A 16,745-nucleotide genomic window follows, 5' to 3' on the forward strand; every position below is an offset into this window, starting at 1 on the left:
AATTTTCGCGGTAACAAACACTTAGAATATTTCGCGTGAAAAAAGACATAGTGCAATTTCGAGTGAATTTAGGACTTAGAAAAAAACCGCTGAAAAAACACTTAGAATAATTTGCTTAAATTTGGACTTAGTCGATTTTGTGGATTCTTGGACATAGCGTAATTTCGGTTGAAAAATTACTTTGAAAAATTGTGTTCAAAAATAAACTTAGAATAAAAATAGACTTTGAAATCTGTCATTCACTTAGCAAATTTTAAACAATAATGGCTAACATAGCATCACAAGAAGAACTTTTTAGTCAGATTAAAAGACTTCTCACTAATCATAAGAAAACTTCGTCAACGCGTTACACAGCAAGTTACTTGAAAATACGCATAGAGTCGCTAGAAGAGTATTGGAATCAATTCCTTACTGAACACCGAGAAATTCTGAAGTCTTCAGTAAACGTTGAAGAGAAAAAGGAACTGAAAGCGCTCTATAATGATGTCGAAGATTTCTATATGGAGTTCAAGACTAGTTTATTGGAACTGACGGAATCTGTCATAATTCAAGAAGGTGCCTCACCTCAAGTGCCTCATGCATCTCAACCTCAAGTTGTCACAAAGAGTAAACTCCCACCGATAAATCTCCCTTCGTTTTCCGGTGATTACCAAGAATGGATGCACTTTAAGGATTTGTTTATCTCTATGGTACACAATGAGCCGGGTCTGAGTGACATACACAAGCATCATTATTTGAGGTCAAGCTTGAAGGGTGAAGCCGAACAAGTCGTCCGTCATTTCGAACTCACAGCTGCCAATTATGGGAAGGCTTGGAACGCCTTAGTCTGCCGCTACAGCAATGATAGAGTGATAGCTAATATCATACTGAATCGCCTGCTCAATCAGAAGAAACTCACATACGAATGCTCTAAAGGCCTCAAGGATCTTCTTGATACTACAAACCAGTGTCTCAGTAGTCTAACGAATTTGAAGATTGACATAACTACTTGGGATTCGATTATCGTGCATATTGTGGTATCCAAGTTAGATAGTGAAACTCACAAAGCTTGGGAGCAATCACTTGGATCTTCTATAGAGTTACCCACTTATAACAAGCTCACATCATACTTAGAGGGACGATTCAGAGCGATGGAAATGGTACAAGCGACACAAAAGAAAGATAAGAAAGAGACCACATTTCAACAACCAGCTACTGCACCTAAAATAAAGAATGTGAGATCTTTCACCGCTGAAGTTGATACGGAATGCACATATTGTAAGAAAAGTCACTACATCTGTCACTGCACTGAATTTGCACAACTCGACATAGATCAACGTAAAGAATTTGTAAAGAACAACAACTTATGCTTCAATTGCCTTGTCAAAGGACATTCCATACGGAACTGTAGACAAGTCACAACATGTAGAACCTGTAATCGCAAACACCATACGCTTTTGCACTACCAGAGTATAACTGCGAATACAGTCACGATGGAGACACCCACAGAATCTGAAGACACACAAATTAAGGAACTCACAAGTCTGAAGGTTTCACAAAAAGGCAAACAAGTGATATTAGCCACAGCACAAATATATTTGAAGGATAGCAGTGGTTCTCTCGTACAACTTAGAGCCCTTATTGACCAAGGCTCAGAAGGCACCTTCATTACAGAGTCTGCAGTGCAACTGCTACGACTGAAGAAAACTTTCCAGCCAGCTAATATCACAGGTCTTGAAAATCAAGCTACACTGCCACGACACGTCGTTAACTTAGATATTCACTCTCCGATAGACACTCACTATGTAATGCAAGTTGACGCTCACGTACTCTCGAAGATTAATAGTTGGCTACCCTCAAAGGAGTTTGACATCTCACAATGGCCTGCCCTGTCCCAATTGCAACTAGCGGACCCTCACATGCAATCGCCGGGACCTATTGATGTTCTACTGGGCGCCGAGGTCTATGCATTTATTTTGCTAGACGGACTTCACAAATATAACGATGACAAGCTTATAGCACAAAACTCGAAACTCGGATGGTTTGTCTCTGGAGCGTCTAAACCACGAAGCGATCTGCCACCTCACAATATTGTAGCACATCACGCACTTATCGAGGTAGATCAACTCCTACGCAAATTCTGGGAGACTGAAGAGTACAAGCCTCATGAAAAACCGATGACACATCTTGAGACACAATGTGAAGAGCACTATAAAGAAACTCACTCCAGACAAGAAGATGGTCGTTACGTCGTACACTTACCGTTTAAAGATGACCACGAAAAGAACTTAGGCGATTCTCGACATATCGCACTACAGAGACTAATGCACATGGAGAAAAGATTTGCAAATAAGCCTAAATTTCAGAAAGATTACGCGGACTTCATAGATCAATATCAGAAGCTGAATCATTTAGAAGATGTAGACCCACAACATAAGCCAACTCACAAAGTCTACCATCTCCCTCACCACGCTGTAATAAGAGAATCCAGCAGCACAACAAAGCTGCGTGTTGTCTTTGATGGGACTGCACAGCCGTCAAATGGCTCATCTCTGAACGATGAATTACTCATCGGACCATCACTATTGCAAGACTTACGAGATCTCATTGTTCGTTGGCGTACTCACAAGATTTGTCTGCTTGCTGACGTAAAGCAAATGTATCGCCAAATACTCGTCGCTAAAGAAGATGTTGACTATCAGCGCATACTGTGGCGCTCATCTCCACAAGATGAAATCGTCGAGAAACGTTTGTTAACTGTGACATATGGTACGTCATGCGCTCCCTTCCTCGCTATTCGCACACTAAAGCAGCTTGCACAAGATGAAAAAGAGGAATTCCCAGACTTAGTTGAAGTCATAAGTAATGACTTTTATATGGATGACTTACTGACAGGTGCGAATGACGTGGAACAAGCTACTAAGTTACAGAGTCGTATCACACAAGCTATGGCTAATGGTAAATTTGAAATGCACAAATGGGCATCCAACAGTCCTGACGTCTTGAAGAATATTCCTAGCTCAGAAAAAACAAATCAACCAAGTGTCGAGATCAAGCTTGATGATACCATCAAAGCTTTAGGTATCAAATGGAACTCACATCATGATGTCTTCGAACTTAAGGTAGATATTTCAGAACCCACAGAACGCTTCACCAAAACGTCAGTACTGTCGGATATTGCGAAATCATATGACCCTTTAGGTTTTTTAGGGCCAGTGGTTATCACTGCAAAAATGTTTTTGCAAAAACTTTGGTTGAGTGGTATTGGTTGGACTGATGAACTTCCTCTCGAACTTGCCACAGAGTGGTCAAGCTACAGGGACCAGCTCTGTCACATGCCAACCTTGTATTTAGATCGTTGGGTTCATACACAATTTGACGGCAAGGAAATAGTGGAAATTCACGGGTTCAGTGATGCCTCTTGTTTAGCTTACGCTGCTGTTGTTTATTTGCGAGTTATCACGCCCCACGGAATCCACGTGTCACTAGTCATTGCCAAAACAAAAGTGGCACCTGTAAAACAAGTCTCCATCCCACGATTGGAACTGTGTGGCGCGGTACTGCTCTCGAAGTTACTCAAAGATGTTCAGCACAGTCTTCGTTTGCCTGAGGAATCTGTCTTTGCGTGGACAGATTCAATGATTGTCTTAGCATGGCTTCGAAGAAACCCTAGCACTTGGAAAACGTACGTAGCTAATAGAGTCACTGAGATTGTTAATAATGTAAGTAGTGGCCGGTGGCACCACATTCAATCGGCAGAAAACCCTGCAGACGTTGCGTCGCGTGGCATTCGTCCCGATCTGTTTAAAGACTGCGAGTTGTGGTGGCGCGGACCAACTGTACTTCACCAAACGAATGATTTTGATAATTGTCGCTCGCTCTCTCTCGACGTACCAACAACACAACTAGAAGCCAAAGAAAATTCGAAAGGAAATGATAATAAGATAGTAGCACTCAAAGCTGGTGTATCGAATGAGAGTGATGATCGACTTACATATTTGGCTAGATACTCTACTCTGACAAAATTGATTCGCGTTACAGCGTACCTACTGAGATTTGTAAAGCTGTGTAAAGCACACATTGATGCAAAACTGAATCAGATAGTCCCTGAGACTTTTCCTCAGCATCTTACAGTTACCGAATTGAGATATGCCACAAGGGTTTGCATTCGACTCTCTCAGGAATTTCGGTTCCAGGAAGAGTTACAAATGTTGAGAAAAGGCCAAAGGATTCCGAAATCTGATGTTTTGACCCCACTTGCCCCGTTTATTGATGAAAATGGTATTATTCGAGTTACGGGACGTATACGTAATGCAAATGTACACTTTGATACAAAATCACCTGTCGTTCTAACCTCGAAGTGTCATTTAGCTGTTTTAATTGTAAATGATGCTCATATTCATTGTTTGCACGGAGGTCCTCAACTGACTCTCAATGGAATTCGTTGCAAATATTGGATAATCGGTGCTAAGAATTTAGTTAGGAAAGTTATTCATAAATGTATCCCTTGTTTTAAACAGTCTGCAACACCGATCAACCAATTGATGGGTCAGTTACCTGCGTGTCGTGTAACGCCAGATAAGCCCTTCCGTAAAAGTGGAGTGGATTTTGCTGGCCCAGTCCAGTTAAAATTGTACCCTGGTAGATGTCAACGCACTTGTAAAGCTTATATTGCTTTGTTTGTGTGCACCGTGACCAAGGCCATTCATTTAGAACTTGTGAGTGACTTGTCCACGGCTGCCTTTATTGCCGCTTTTCGTCGTTTCACTTCTAGACGCGGTCATTGTAGTGATCTGTGGAGCGACTGTGGTACCAACTTCATTGGAGCCTCGAAAGAGCTTGACACTATGTTTAGGAATAGGAACTCAGAAGTAGTTGGAGAAATATCTGAGATTTTGGCAAATGACCAAACTACATGGCACTTTATTCCTCCTGGCTCACCACATTTTGGTGGACTCTGGGAAGCTGGTGTGAAATCGATCAAGTCTCACCTTAAGCGTGTTATCGGGCAAACTCTTCTTACGTTCGAAGAGTATTCCACACTATTGACTCAAGTGGAGTCTTGTGTAAATTCTCGACCGTTAACTCCCATTAGTAACTCGATTGATGATGCTTCTCCAATTACACCGGGACATTTTCTTATAGGTGAAGCTCCTATCACTGTTCCGGAAGAAAGTCTCACAACTGTGCCAGTATCCCGTTTGGATCGTTGGCAATTGCTCCAAAGGATGTTGCAATCGCTTTGGACTCGTTGGAGTTCTGAGTATTTAACAACACTACAAAACCGGTATAAATGGACCGTTACTAATCCTGATGGAACTGTAGTTTTGGTCAAGGATGAAAGACTCCCTCCCGGAAAGTGGTTGTTAGGTCGTATAATAGACAAGCATCCCGGTAGAGATGGTTTAACACGAGTGGTTACGTTAAAATTAAAGAATGGTACTTTTCGTAGGCCCATTGCTAAAATTTGCCCTCTACCTCTGGATTCTTAACTATAGTCTGTTAAGAAGTTTAATGTGTTTTAGTTTTTGAAGAATAGCTCTATTTGAGTTTCACTGTGTAATTTAACGCTTTTACTATTGATTCATGTAGATTTTCACGTGTTGTTAACTTTACTATTCTCGTTGTTTTTGTTTACATGTTTCTTTATGAAGGACAAGTCGTCCTTGGGGGCCGATAATGTTGAATGTAGTAATGTTTAGTTTTTAGAGTTGCCTAATTTCACAATAGATGTCGCTGTTCTATCGGCTGCTTCGCGCTGTTAAGATTTTTCCACAGCCCCGTATATAGTAAATTTGGTTTCGGAATAAATGAGTATTAAGTTGTCAAGTGAAGTGTTTCATTACAAAAGGTAGGAAGTGCAGTGCAGTATAGTGAGTGAACACTCAAAGGGAACTAGAGTAAAAATACATTATAACATATCATTTCAATCGTTCTAGGAAACAGAGAAAAATAAAAAAATAAAAATAAAAAAGAGTACATCAATACAACATCATGCGTCTGCAACAAAATTTGAAAAGTAATAAAATAATAAACAATAAAATTTGAAAATTTAAGAATTTAACAAAAAATAACTAGACGTCATTCTTTAACAAAGAAACAAATTTGCCAAGCTTCGTACTGAATAGATCGAGGTTTGAATATTTAGAGTTATACGCTGAGCACGCTCTAACAAGATACGAGTTTTTTACATATCTAGTACGACAGAATGGAATTGCGAATAGAACATTTGTTCTAGTTCGGGAATTAGTGCATCTATACGAGATATTACTGATAAGATACTGCGACTCAATCGAATGATTTAATAATTTACAGAAATATCTGATCTCGATGTTCTCTACGCAGCTTAAGACTTGCAATAGTATCACCAACAGTAGATTTAAACTTGTATTGCATCCATTTAATAAAATTTTTTTGAATTCTTTCGATATGATCAATAGATAATAGGTAGGTACTGCGCAAAAAAATCCCAAATTTTAGTTATTTTCCAGTGGCTGTTATTCGAGTGAATCTGAAGTCTGACTTTCAATCTAGACGTCGAGGGATCAAATCCTGGCTCTTACCACTGAGTTTTTCGGATAATAACTATGTACTGAATTTAATTTGATATTTACTACTGATAGATAGACGCAACGTCCAAGTGGCTAGAGGTGTTTCCGGCCCCCAGTATGGCTGCCGTGTTCACTATCAATGAGGACTATTATTGCAATGTTCTGCCGCCAGAGTGCAGCACTAGTGCACATACTAAACCATAGACTAACTAATACATACTAGGCCTTAAACAGTTTTTTGACAAGTTTTTACTATGACATCTATCGAATAGGCAAGTCTGATAGAGAGGCAGAAACCGAACTTTCAATTCTCGTGTTTCGCGGTAGGCCCTGTGATCGTGCTAGTGACACCCTCTACGCAGAGTTTTGCGTAATATTCCCTATTGGCTTAACGAACTAAGTATTAAGTAGGTGTGGAAACCCTGGACAAGTTGTGACCGACAGTATGATATTTTTATCAAAATTAAGCGTATTGAACATATTTACACCGCCGTATCAGTATCACACAGCATCTAATAGGGTTACTGAAAATAGTAATTTAACAAGGCTTTACCAAAATCAAAGACGTCGAAATTGCACGTCACACCTTCTAAAACACTATAGGAATACTAACCATGCCTATACTGGAAAAACTGTCGCGATTTTACAAACGAAAACACCTTCGTAGAGATGTAGTGTATAATAATTTTCCATCGTATTTCCACGGAAACGTAAGAACGTGTCTTGCTATTTCAGTCAGTCTGAGTACAAAAAGTAATGAGGTTGACTGAAGAAGCATGACAAATACGAACGTCTCTGAGTGGGCTAGACCTATAAGTAGACTTGGGCGTCCAAAATAATTCGCCTAATAGATTAGAAGGCACGAGACCTCAGGGCCCTCCTCCCACTAGATGGTGTGCTCAAATTACGGCATCTATGCAATTAAAACTTCACAAGGCCATGCGCTTGGCGAGGAGCAGAACCCTATGGAGGAACCTGGTCTTCAGCAGTAGGACATGATGTCACGATCCTCAGTATTGAGGGACCGACTGAAGAAGAAGAAGAATAGTGAGAAGTCAGGGGTTAGGACTCTGCCGTGTCCTCTGCGTGCTCTACCACTGACAACGTCGTGCCACAAGATTGTAACAGATGACGTTAGCATGTTCTACATCACGCTTCCGACCAACTCTCAATGGACTTCAGTCCCAGCCGCATAACACCCGTCTAAAGAAAGACCTCTCTATTAGCCCCCTCTATCTTATCATCTGTGAAGTGAAGACACAGAACAAAACCTTTTCTGTGGGTCAAGATGTTTGGTTCCGCCAATATCCAATGAGGGGATATGGCTATTGGGTAACGGAATAAGCTCTTACTGATGCCGTAGCACTGTCACCATGCCTGTCACGTTCTAACAAGTATGTAAGTGCGAAAATGAGGCATAGTGACAGGCGATAAAAATGCAACCATGCTGCCACCGCTGGACCAACTGATTATACGGTCGGTATCCAATAGATAGATGTAAGTAGGTAGCGATATCAACCGTGCGTCATAAATTGCCGTAGGTATCTATTTTAATTAAAAATTATCTCTCAATGATTCTTCAATTACTTAAACCAATATCTTGAAGTTAATTTGTTGATTGATAAGGTTTGAAGAGAATTAAAGGGCACGAGTATACTCACTCACGAGCTTGAAGTGCGGGTCCGTTAGTTCGTCACCCACCATGGCACCCCTGGTTTTAATTGTGCTGCTAGCAGCTGTGATTAGTGTACAGGTAAGGATACATACGTATACTATATTTAGCGTCTATCCCGGCGGTTGCATCGTCGGCTACTATTTCTGGGCCCGAGGTCAGGTTTTTGACTCCATCACAATTTTACTTTTAAAATGAAGCCCATGCGAGTGTTGACCACAGTTTTCGGCGTGGGACCATTGGCACGTATATCGTCCCTCGCAACGTATAGATCCTTTAGGATAGAAAAGGGAAAACGCTAAGATGAGAAAAGAAATTGGTTTTCATGTTAATACGAGTAAAATCAATGTCTTTCTGTTGCAGTGTGCCCCCTTGTAAGTAATTAAACTAATTAAGTTAGGTTTTTCTCAGTGGTGGCTTTGCCGGCGTACTAACTAACACTATTAGATTGTTAACCAAGGGATGAAATGATGCCTTTCACCCGAGTTAAACACTAACTTTTCATTTCGAATACGAGGAAAGTAAAATGCATGTCTTTTTTTAAACATACATTTTTATAGTATTTTTTGAGGGTACTTTCAATTAACAATTCTGGCAAAAGTATCGTTATTTATGAAATGTAGAGTTAAATATCAGAATGGAACTTGTATAACAAATACATTTAAACCCTAATTTAATTTGCTTATCGTAGAAAAAATTAAAGAAATCGTACTTGTAACGTAAAATGCTCTAGTGCAGAAACGTATCATTTTCTACACACCATTTAAAACAACAAAGATCCTCTTGCAGAGCATGAGAAATGAAAAATATATTTGGTTATATGCATGGGGTTAAAACTGAACTACGGTTTCTCCGGTTCACAGGCATCAACAAGATAACTTGGCACAATCAGAGGCTCTAGAAAATTCTGAGGCCCAGAGCAGGAGATCCTTGCTACATGGCAAAATTATAGGTTACATTCTTGGGGTTGGTGCCGTTTATACGGAGGATCGAGACATGAAATTGAAAAGTCTGTAAGTAATACTTTAGACCTCCATCTAAATTATTCATAGATTTTTAACTACACTGCATTGAACGACTATACGTAGTGCTGGTTATTGTAATACTGACATTAATTGCTTCGTTAAATTAATTTAAAATGGAGGAGGATCTCAAATCATCCGTTTTTAGGGTTCCGTACCCAAAGGGTAAAAACGGGACCCTATTACTGAGACTCCTCTGTCCGTTTGGCCGTCTGTCTGTCTGTCTGTCACCAGGCTGTATCTCATCAACCGTGATAGCTAGACAGTTGAAATTTTCACAGATGATGTATTTCTGTTGCCGCTATAACAACAAATACTAAAAAGTACGGAACCCTCGGTGGGCGAGTCCGACTCGCACTTGTCCCGGTTTTTTATAATTTGATGATATATTCTAAAATGCTATAAGACTTGATTATTTATGCCGTTATTAAGAACATTAGAAAATATCGTTACTTACTTTTTTTTCGGTCTATATTTAGTTAAGGACCTATCACTAAATATAGACGGAAAAAAGTAAGGATATTTTGAACCATATTACCAAACCAAAATGATACCAAAATGAAGATGCAGGAGCGACTTCTAGTTACGGGCGGTGGACTTAGATGGAGAAATAATGCAGGAATTTCCACATTTTAATTTTAATAAGTAAGAAACTACATAGTAGGTAAGTACTACATATATGTACGTATGCGTTGCTTGTACAACCTTTATTACTTTGTTTTATATTTTGCATTTTCATGAATATTGATTACTGTTATCATGTAATTTATAAGATATTAATTAAATATATAATCACGTTCTGTTTATGTAATATCCATAGTTAACTAAATTGGCATTAACAGCAATATTTAATAGCAAGCTCTAGTTCGTTTTCGTCCGTTTATTATTTACACATTTACAGACTTAAGAAAAGGAGAGCTACCAAACGCGGGCGCTGGCGCCCCCCTACCCCGAAACCTAAAACTACCAAACGTCCCAGACCTACCACAACTACTAAACGTCCAAAAACTACCAAACGTCCCAAAACTACCAAACGTCCCAAATCTTCCAAAAGTCGAACCACGAAGCAAAACTATGAACCAGGAGAGATCCCTGACACTGGCAGGTAAGGACTTTGAGATCCCTGACATTGGCAGGTAAGGACTTTGAGATCCCTGACATTGGCAGGTAAGGACTTTGAGATCCCTGACATTGGCAGGTAAGGACTTTGAGATCCCTGACATTAGCGCATGGCACACTTGTAACTCATACCAGAGTAACTTATACTAGAGCGGTACTGTCATAGTAAATTTTGTAACCCCAGTAAATTCACTGCCATCTATCGACACACTTTAAAACTAAAAATGAAGATTTATAAAAATACGATAAAATGTATTTAAATATGAATAAATGATTTTTTTTATTTGCATTAATTATTTTTATGATTTTGACCCATGTTCTTTCACTGATATGAGTAAAAATTGTTAAATAACAAACAAAACCGTCAACGCCATCTATACGACAGTAGGCCAAAGCTAGTAGCGCCCTCTGATCGAGAGTCAAATTTTCTTGATTTTCGAGGCACGTTTTTGCCTTAGACTGTATCCATCTATTACGGAGTTATATCTATCTTTACTCATACTTAACGGGTATGGATTACAAACAAGTCTTACAACAAAATGGAAAACCAAATATCAAGGTGCAGTCCGAAGTTTGACAGCGGTTCAGGGTCGAATCATGCTGTCCCTTTCTAATGTATGGCACTATCCCTTTGGGCTATTTAGAGTTGTCAAAATTCAAGTCGTTATCTTATCTGTGGTCGTGCACACAACGGGACGTCAAGTTGTGCCAACCCTATGCTCGATGCTGAGCCGAATGGAGCCGAGTTTGGCCGAAGCGAGGAGTTTCGCACCCCTGCTCTAGTGTAAATTTCATTTGTTAGCTTGACGGACGTAAACGTTTGCGTTAATTCTCATGTATGGGATTTAGAACAGCGCGCCAAGCGGGACGTTTGGAAACTCAAAATCCCATACAAAATGAGACTTTACACTCGTCATATATTGGAAATTAACTATACGCGATGTCATCCGTTTACGTAGTTTTATATTATAAATACTTATTACTATATTATTTTTATTAAAATTATTAATGATCCACAGAAAATTTGAAATAAACGACTCAAAGTAAATATTTATCCTAACAGGTTAGTGAGCAGTGAAAGTGAATTGTCTGAATAAATTTGTAAGTATCTAAAGGATCCACTGACTATCAGTCCGCCGAACGATATCGGCCTGTCAGTTAGAACAAAAAAATTACAATTCCGAACAACTGACAGGCCGATATCGTCCGGCGGACTGATAGTCAGTGGGCCCCTTAAGTAGATTATTCTAGATGCTTTCGGTCGAAAAATATTCTTACAACTATACCTACTTCTAAATATGTTTAGAATATGTTATGTACAAAACGTGCTGATCTTCCGGCGAGACCATTTGCGGGTCACGATCGCAGCCGTACGACACGGCCCAACCATAGAATAGAATAGAATAGAATAGAATTTTATTGGTATTAATCATACACTGTCAGTTTGGACCCGGGTATGTCCATAAACTACGTCCGGACCCGGGTATGTCCTTAAACTATATCCAAAACTATATGCTGTATGCTGTATGGGCACTGCGAATGACATCTCGCTTTGTGTGGTAGGGCACAGGACAGCGGATGTCATTCCAGATCTAGAGCAGAGCCCAACTGGGGAAGTACCTCCACCTTACAGAAAACCGCAGCCAAATAACACTAGACCCTATTCATAGTGTTGTGTTCCTGCCGGTGAGTAAGGTTGCCAGAGCTCAACGAGGGAGAGGAATGTTAGGGTCGGCAACGCGCATGTAACTCCTCTGGAGTTGCAGGCGTACATAGGCTACGGAGACTGCTTAACATCAGGCGGGCCGTATGCTTGTTTGCCACCGACGTAGTATAAAAAAAAAGTTACATATAAGCTATGAAATATGTATTTTACACTACTTTACGCGCCTTTTCATTTTTTTAGGGTTCCGTACCCAAAGGGTAAAAACGGGACCCTTTCTGTTGCCGCTATAACAACAAATACTAAAAAGTACGGAACCCTCGGTGGGCGAGTCCGACTCGCACTTGTCCGGTTTTTTTTAAATCATAAAATCATAAATTATTTATTTGATTTTAGTCTGCTCATTTGTTTTGCAGCCACACACCGGTTTGGAGGCGTCGAGCAGAGGGCGTCATCTATAAACCCGCAACTTATACACGTTTCTAATAAATGTGTTTCTGGATTTACATACTGTTTTAATCTTTTTTCCTATTCGCCTCACCGAACCGGTCACATTATCAATTTAATAATTTTACACACTAGTCCACAAAACTGAGGCTCTGTCGCACTTGTAAACTCGTACGTAAGTCTAACAGAGAGGTAGCAGCTTCGTAGGGTCACTACCGACTTACGGCCCGATTCGAACTTTAAGATACGTCAAATATTAGGTCTAGAAACAATATGGATTAGACGTGTCAGTGGGATCTGCTTCTACATTCCTAACAACTTTTGCTCTAAAATCACTTGGCATAACCCTTTTGTCCTAATGGGTGTTTAACCTAATGATCATTTAGCGTAACAGTTACTTGCCATAGTCTAGGAAGCCCTACTATTTATTTGTCTTAAGCATTGTTAACATAATGATAAAAAATCCAAATTTTCTTTACAATAACATTGTTTTTCATAAAAAACTTTTGTTCTAAACTATTTTACCATAACTTTTTTGTCCTAATATGTGTAGCCCTAATGTTCAATAGACATAATGATTATTTGCCATAGTATTAATTACATATTAGACCTAAGCATGTTTGCCATAACCACAGAATATAAGTATTATCATACAGAATGGCCACGCACCGCCCCGCCCCGTCTCGAATTACCTCGCCCCGCGACAGCAGATTGACGACCTTTTGCCGACCGCTCAGTACTATTTTAAGCAACTTACACACACTATAACACATGACGCGTGTACAGACGTGCCGTTCACACATAGAAACGCAAGTGATTTTTGATATTCTAATTTTGTGTGCCAAATTGTTGCCTGCCCTAATGCAACGTTAATGTACATTAGAGTAAATAATCATTATGCCTAATGGTATTAGAGATGTGACAAATAAGACAGATTTCGACAACAGTCTTAGGTACAAACCTTACGAGTATTTAGGCCGTAAGTAGCCATTTATAGTGATTTAGGGGGTGGTAAAAAAAAAGAAAAAGAATAGGTTAGGTTAGAATTGCGAACCCTACGAAAACGAGCTGTTGCCATGCCTCGAATGACATGGACTACCTATATGTGGTATTTTCTATAAAAAGGGACCTTATTGTCGATGGCGCTTACGCCATTATTAACGACGCTCCGATATACAATGCCGCGCGACGCTGTGCGGTGTAAGCGCCATCGACAATAAGGTCTTTTTTCATAGAAAATGCCCCATATTTTCATTTTCATTTATACAGTGGATTAAGGGTCTTCATGAAAAAATCAGAAATAATATTACAGTTTAAAATATATTAACATAAAATAATATTTTAATTGCATAATTGTTCCAAAATATACTCATGGACAAATTTAGAGGAACGCAAAAAAACGAATTCTGAAATTACTTTAGGTGCTGTAATCCAGTAATTAAACCTTTTTTTTGCGGTCCTCTAAATTTGTCAATTACTTCCTATGGTAGTAATTCAAATGTACGTTAATTGTAATTCTTCACGTTGCATCCAATTATGAAAGAAATTTCATGAGCTTATGACCAATTAAACCAAGCACATACTTAATTAAAAATTGGCTTCGAACATAGTCACTAATAAAAATCGAATAAAACACATGCGTATCGAAAAAAATAGGGTTCAATACTAGCAATTTATTACTTTAGGAAATGTAACGTTTAAAAAAGCATATGTAGTTCACTTGTGCAGTCGTCATTAGATATTTCGGAGCGGCCAAAGCGCAAAGCTTCACAAATATCTGAACATGCCTCTTTTGTCAAGGCGTTTAGAGGAAGAAAGGTTTTTGGAGTTTTTGGTTGAAGAAATGCCACTTATGACACTGACAGATCTGATCAGCGTTTCGGTGTGTCATCTTATAAGCATTGTTTGAATTGGGCCGTCTCTCAAATAAAATAAAATAATATCTGGGGGAACGGTAGTGCGCCTGCCAAGACGAGCAAAACGAAGCGCAAGGGCGAAACTACACCTTAGTGAAATTATGTGGCTTGGCCGTTTCGTTACTACAAGGACTATTGTATAATAAAAAATAATTAATAGTGAATCAATTTTTTACATTACGTCTATGTTTTTTTTATACTACGTTGGTGGCAAACAAGCATACGGCCCGCCTGATGTTAAGCAATCTCCGTAGCCTATGTAGTTATGTACGCCTGCAACTCCAGAGGAGTTACATGCGCGTTGCCGACCCTAACACTCCTCTCCCTCGAGCTCTGACAACCTTAATCGCACTTAAACTATCGTGAGACATATTTCAAAATATTTATCAGTACGGTTTTTACTCACTATTATTTTTAGTCGCTTTTGGCGACATGTTTCGGATTCTTTGGGAATCCATCCTCAGGCACGAGTGTCCGCGGCGGTTGTTCGTCGTGCACTGCCCGCGCCGCCCGCCTCGTCGCTCGTTGCGCACGCGCTGATGGGGCGGGGGCGGGGGGCGCGGGGCAGTCCGCAGATGGAGTCGTCAAGTGAAGGTCTGGTAGGGCGGCTGTATCGAACGAAGTCAAGCACACTGCACTCACTATGTCCCCGCGATCGTCACAACACACTTGCCGCTTGACCCTAGGTATTGCTGCATGGAAGCCTATAATACCTACAGTTGGGCTCTGCTCTAGATCTGGAATGACATCCGCTGTCCTGTGCCCTACCACACAAAGCGAGATGTCATTCACAGTGCCCATACCTTTCTTTTGGACGTAGTTTAAGAACATACCCGGACGTGACGGTCACGAAACGGCCAAGCCACATATTTTGTGAGTTTGTGAAGTTAGGGCTTGTAGAGTTAGAAGCTTGGCTCTACAAGAGATCTGATAACTTTAAGACAGCCTTATGGTTTCGTCTTGGCAACATTTTACATGGAAATGTTTTTGGTGGGTTTTATAATAAATCCCTTTATTAACTAAGTATGAAAAATCTAGTTATATGCCTAAAATTCGTACACTGCTTGATAAATTAATTTTCAAAACTAATAACATGCCTAAAATTGATTCCATGGCAATTATCAAATTTGTTGTGGTTATATACGAGTATAAAGAGGCAGAATATGTTCCTACACACTATTTGACTACCACTATGTTCAAACGGCTGCTTGTTTGTTTGTTTTTTGCCTGCGTTCTTGCCCGAAGGACTGTAAGTACTTTTTCACATCACCAATTCAAAAAAAAAAGAAAAAAGGGCTTATTCTTCCCTGCTAGGAGGGATCAAAGTGGCACTTTTCTTCCCTGCTAGGAGGGATCAAAGTAACACTTTTCTGTTCTAGGACACTATTTATAATTTTTTTTTCACATTATTTTTTTAGCTTAAATAATAGTTTTAAACATTATAATTACCTCATAGGTGATGTAAAAAGCATGATGTTTCACATGGTAGCAAAATTATTTCCATCTTGTGCGTAACACGCTTGAATCCCTCACTACGCTCAGGATTCTACTTTAGAACCCCTCGCTACTCTCGGAATTCTATTCGCTTCGTTTAGGATTCAATTGTACGCCCTCGCCGTAAATATGTAATTTTGCTCCCTTGTGGCACAATCTACTATTACTTTCTAAGTAGGGGAGATCGGAGCTAAAAGTGCCAGGGGTAAGCAGCGAACGAAATAAACATGTAAGAATTGTAAGATCAAAATCAAACAAAATAGGTATGTGCCCAAAAAGTGGGTCCAAAATATACGCAATACTCACAACGGACCAATTGAAGGGTACACGGAAAGAACCTGTCTAGTCACTTTAGTAACATTTTGAGTAATCGCGTTTTTAAAGTTTGGAACAATGTCAAAATATATGATAAAATTCCGTGACTAGAAATTTTTAGAGTTAAAAAAGTTGTGTTAAATATATTATACGGTGGTAACAAAATATATAAGTAATAAATTCATTAAATGCTCTACATTTTGAGATGAAAATCTGTTTTTCCGAAAAAAGGGACTAGACATGATAACCCCTCGAGCGGCAAAGAAATATTTTAAATTTTCGCGCCGTGCGGCGCGCAGCCGCCAGGAGTAGGGTTGCCACCCATACTATAATATATAGTATCGTACTATATTTTAGTCACTTGTACTATATATTATACAAACACAATATAGTACGAAAAATACTATATTTTCATCACTCAAGAATGGGGTATACAAATGTCAGCGATATCGCATCGTATGCGAATTGGATTTTTAATTCGCCTCAAATCTGCGTTATATATATTTTTTAATTTTCCAGTAAATACTATATTTTTTCAATATTTTGACAAAAATACTATATGTGTAT

At 39.4% G+C, this 16,745-nt stretch overlaps 2 protein-coding genes across 2 annotated transcripts in view; one reads left to right on the top strand and one right to left on the bottom strand.

Annotated features, from left to right (window-relative positions):
- The window catches only part of LOC134751787 (spherulin-2A-like), a 500,532-nt gene that overhangs the window by 432,675 nt on the left and 51,112 nt on the right, over positions 1 to 16,745 (bottom strand). The gene's annotated exons all lie outside the window — the stretch shown is intronic.
- On the top strand, positions 264 to 6,734 carry LOC134751690 (uncharacterized). Its single transcript, XM_063687133.1, has 2 exons — positions 264 to 3,101; positions 6,603 to 6,734. The coding sequence occupies exons 1-2, from the start codon at positions 264 to 266 to the stop codon at positions 6,732 to 6,734; spliced, it is 2,970 nt and encodes a 989-aa protein (XP_063543203.1).

This window comes from Cydia strobilella, chromosome 23 (genome assembly GCF_947568885.1).
Source record: "Cydia strobilella chromosome 23, ilCydStro3.1, whole genome shotgun sequence".
Lineage (NCBI taxonomy): Eukaryota > Metazoa > Arthropoda > Insecta > Lepidoptera > Tortricidae > Cydia > Cydia strobilella.

Excerpts from the sequence above, each read along its gene's own strand:
- LOC134751690 (XM_063687133.1), top strand. The coding sequence starts at position 264 with ATGGCTAACATAGCATCACAAGAAGAACTTTTTAGTCAGATTAAAAGA. Across the intron at positions 3,102-6,602 it reads ATGATGTCTTCGAACTTAAG|ATAGACGCAACGTCCAAGTG; the intron begins GTAGATATTTCA and ends TACTACTGATAG.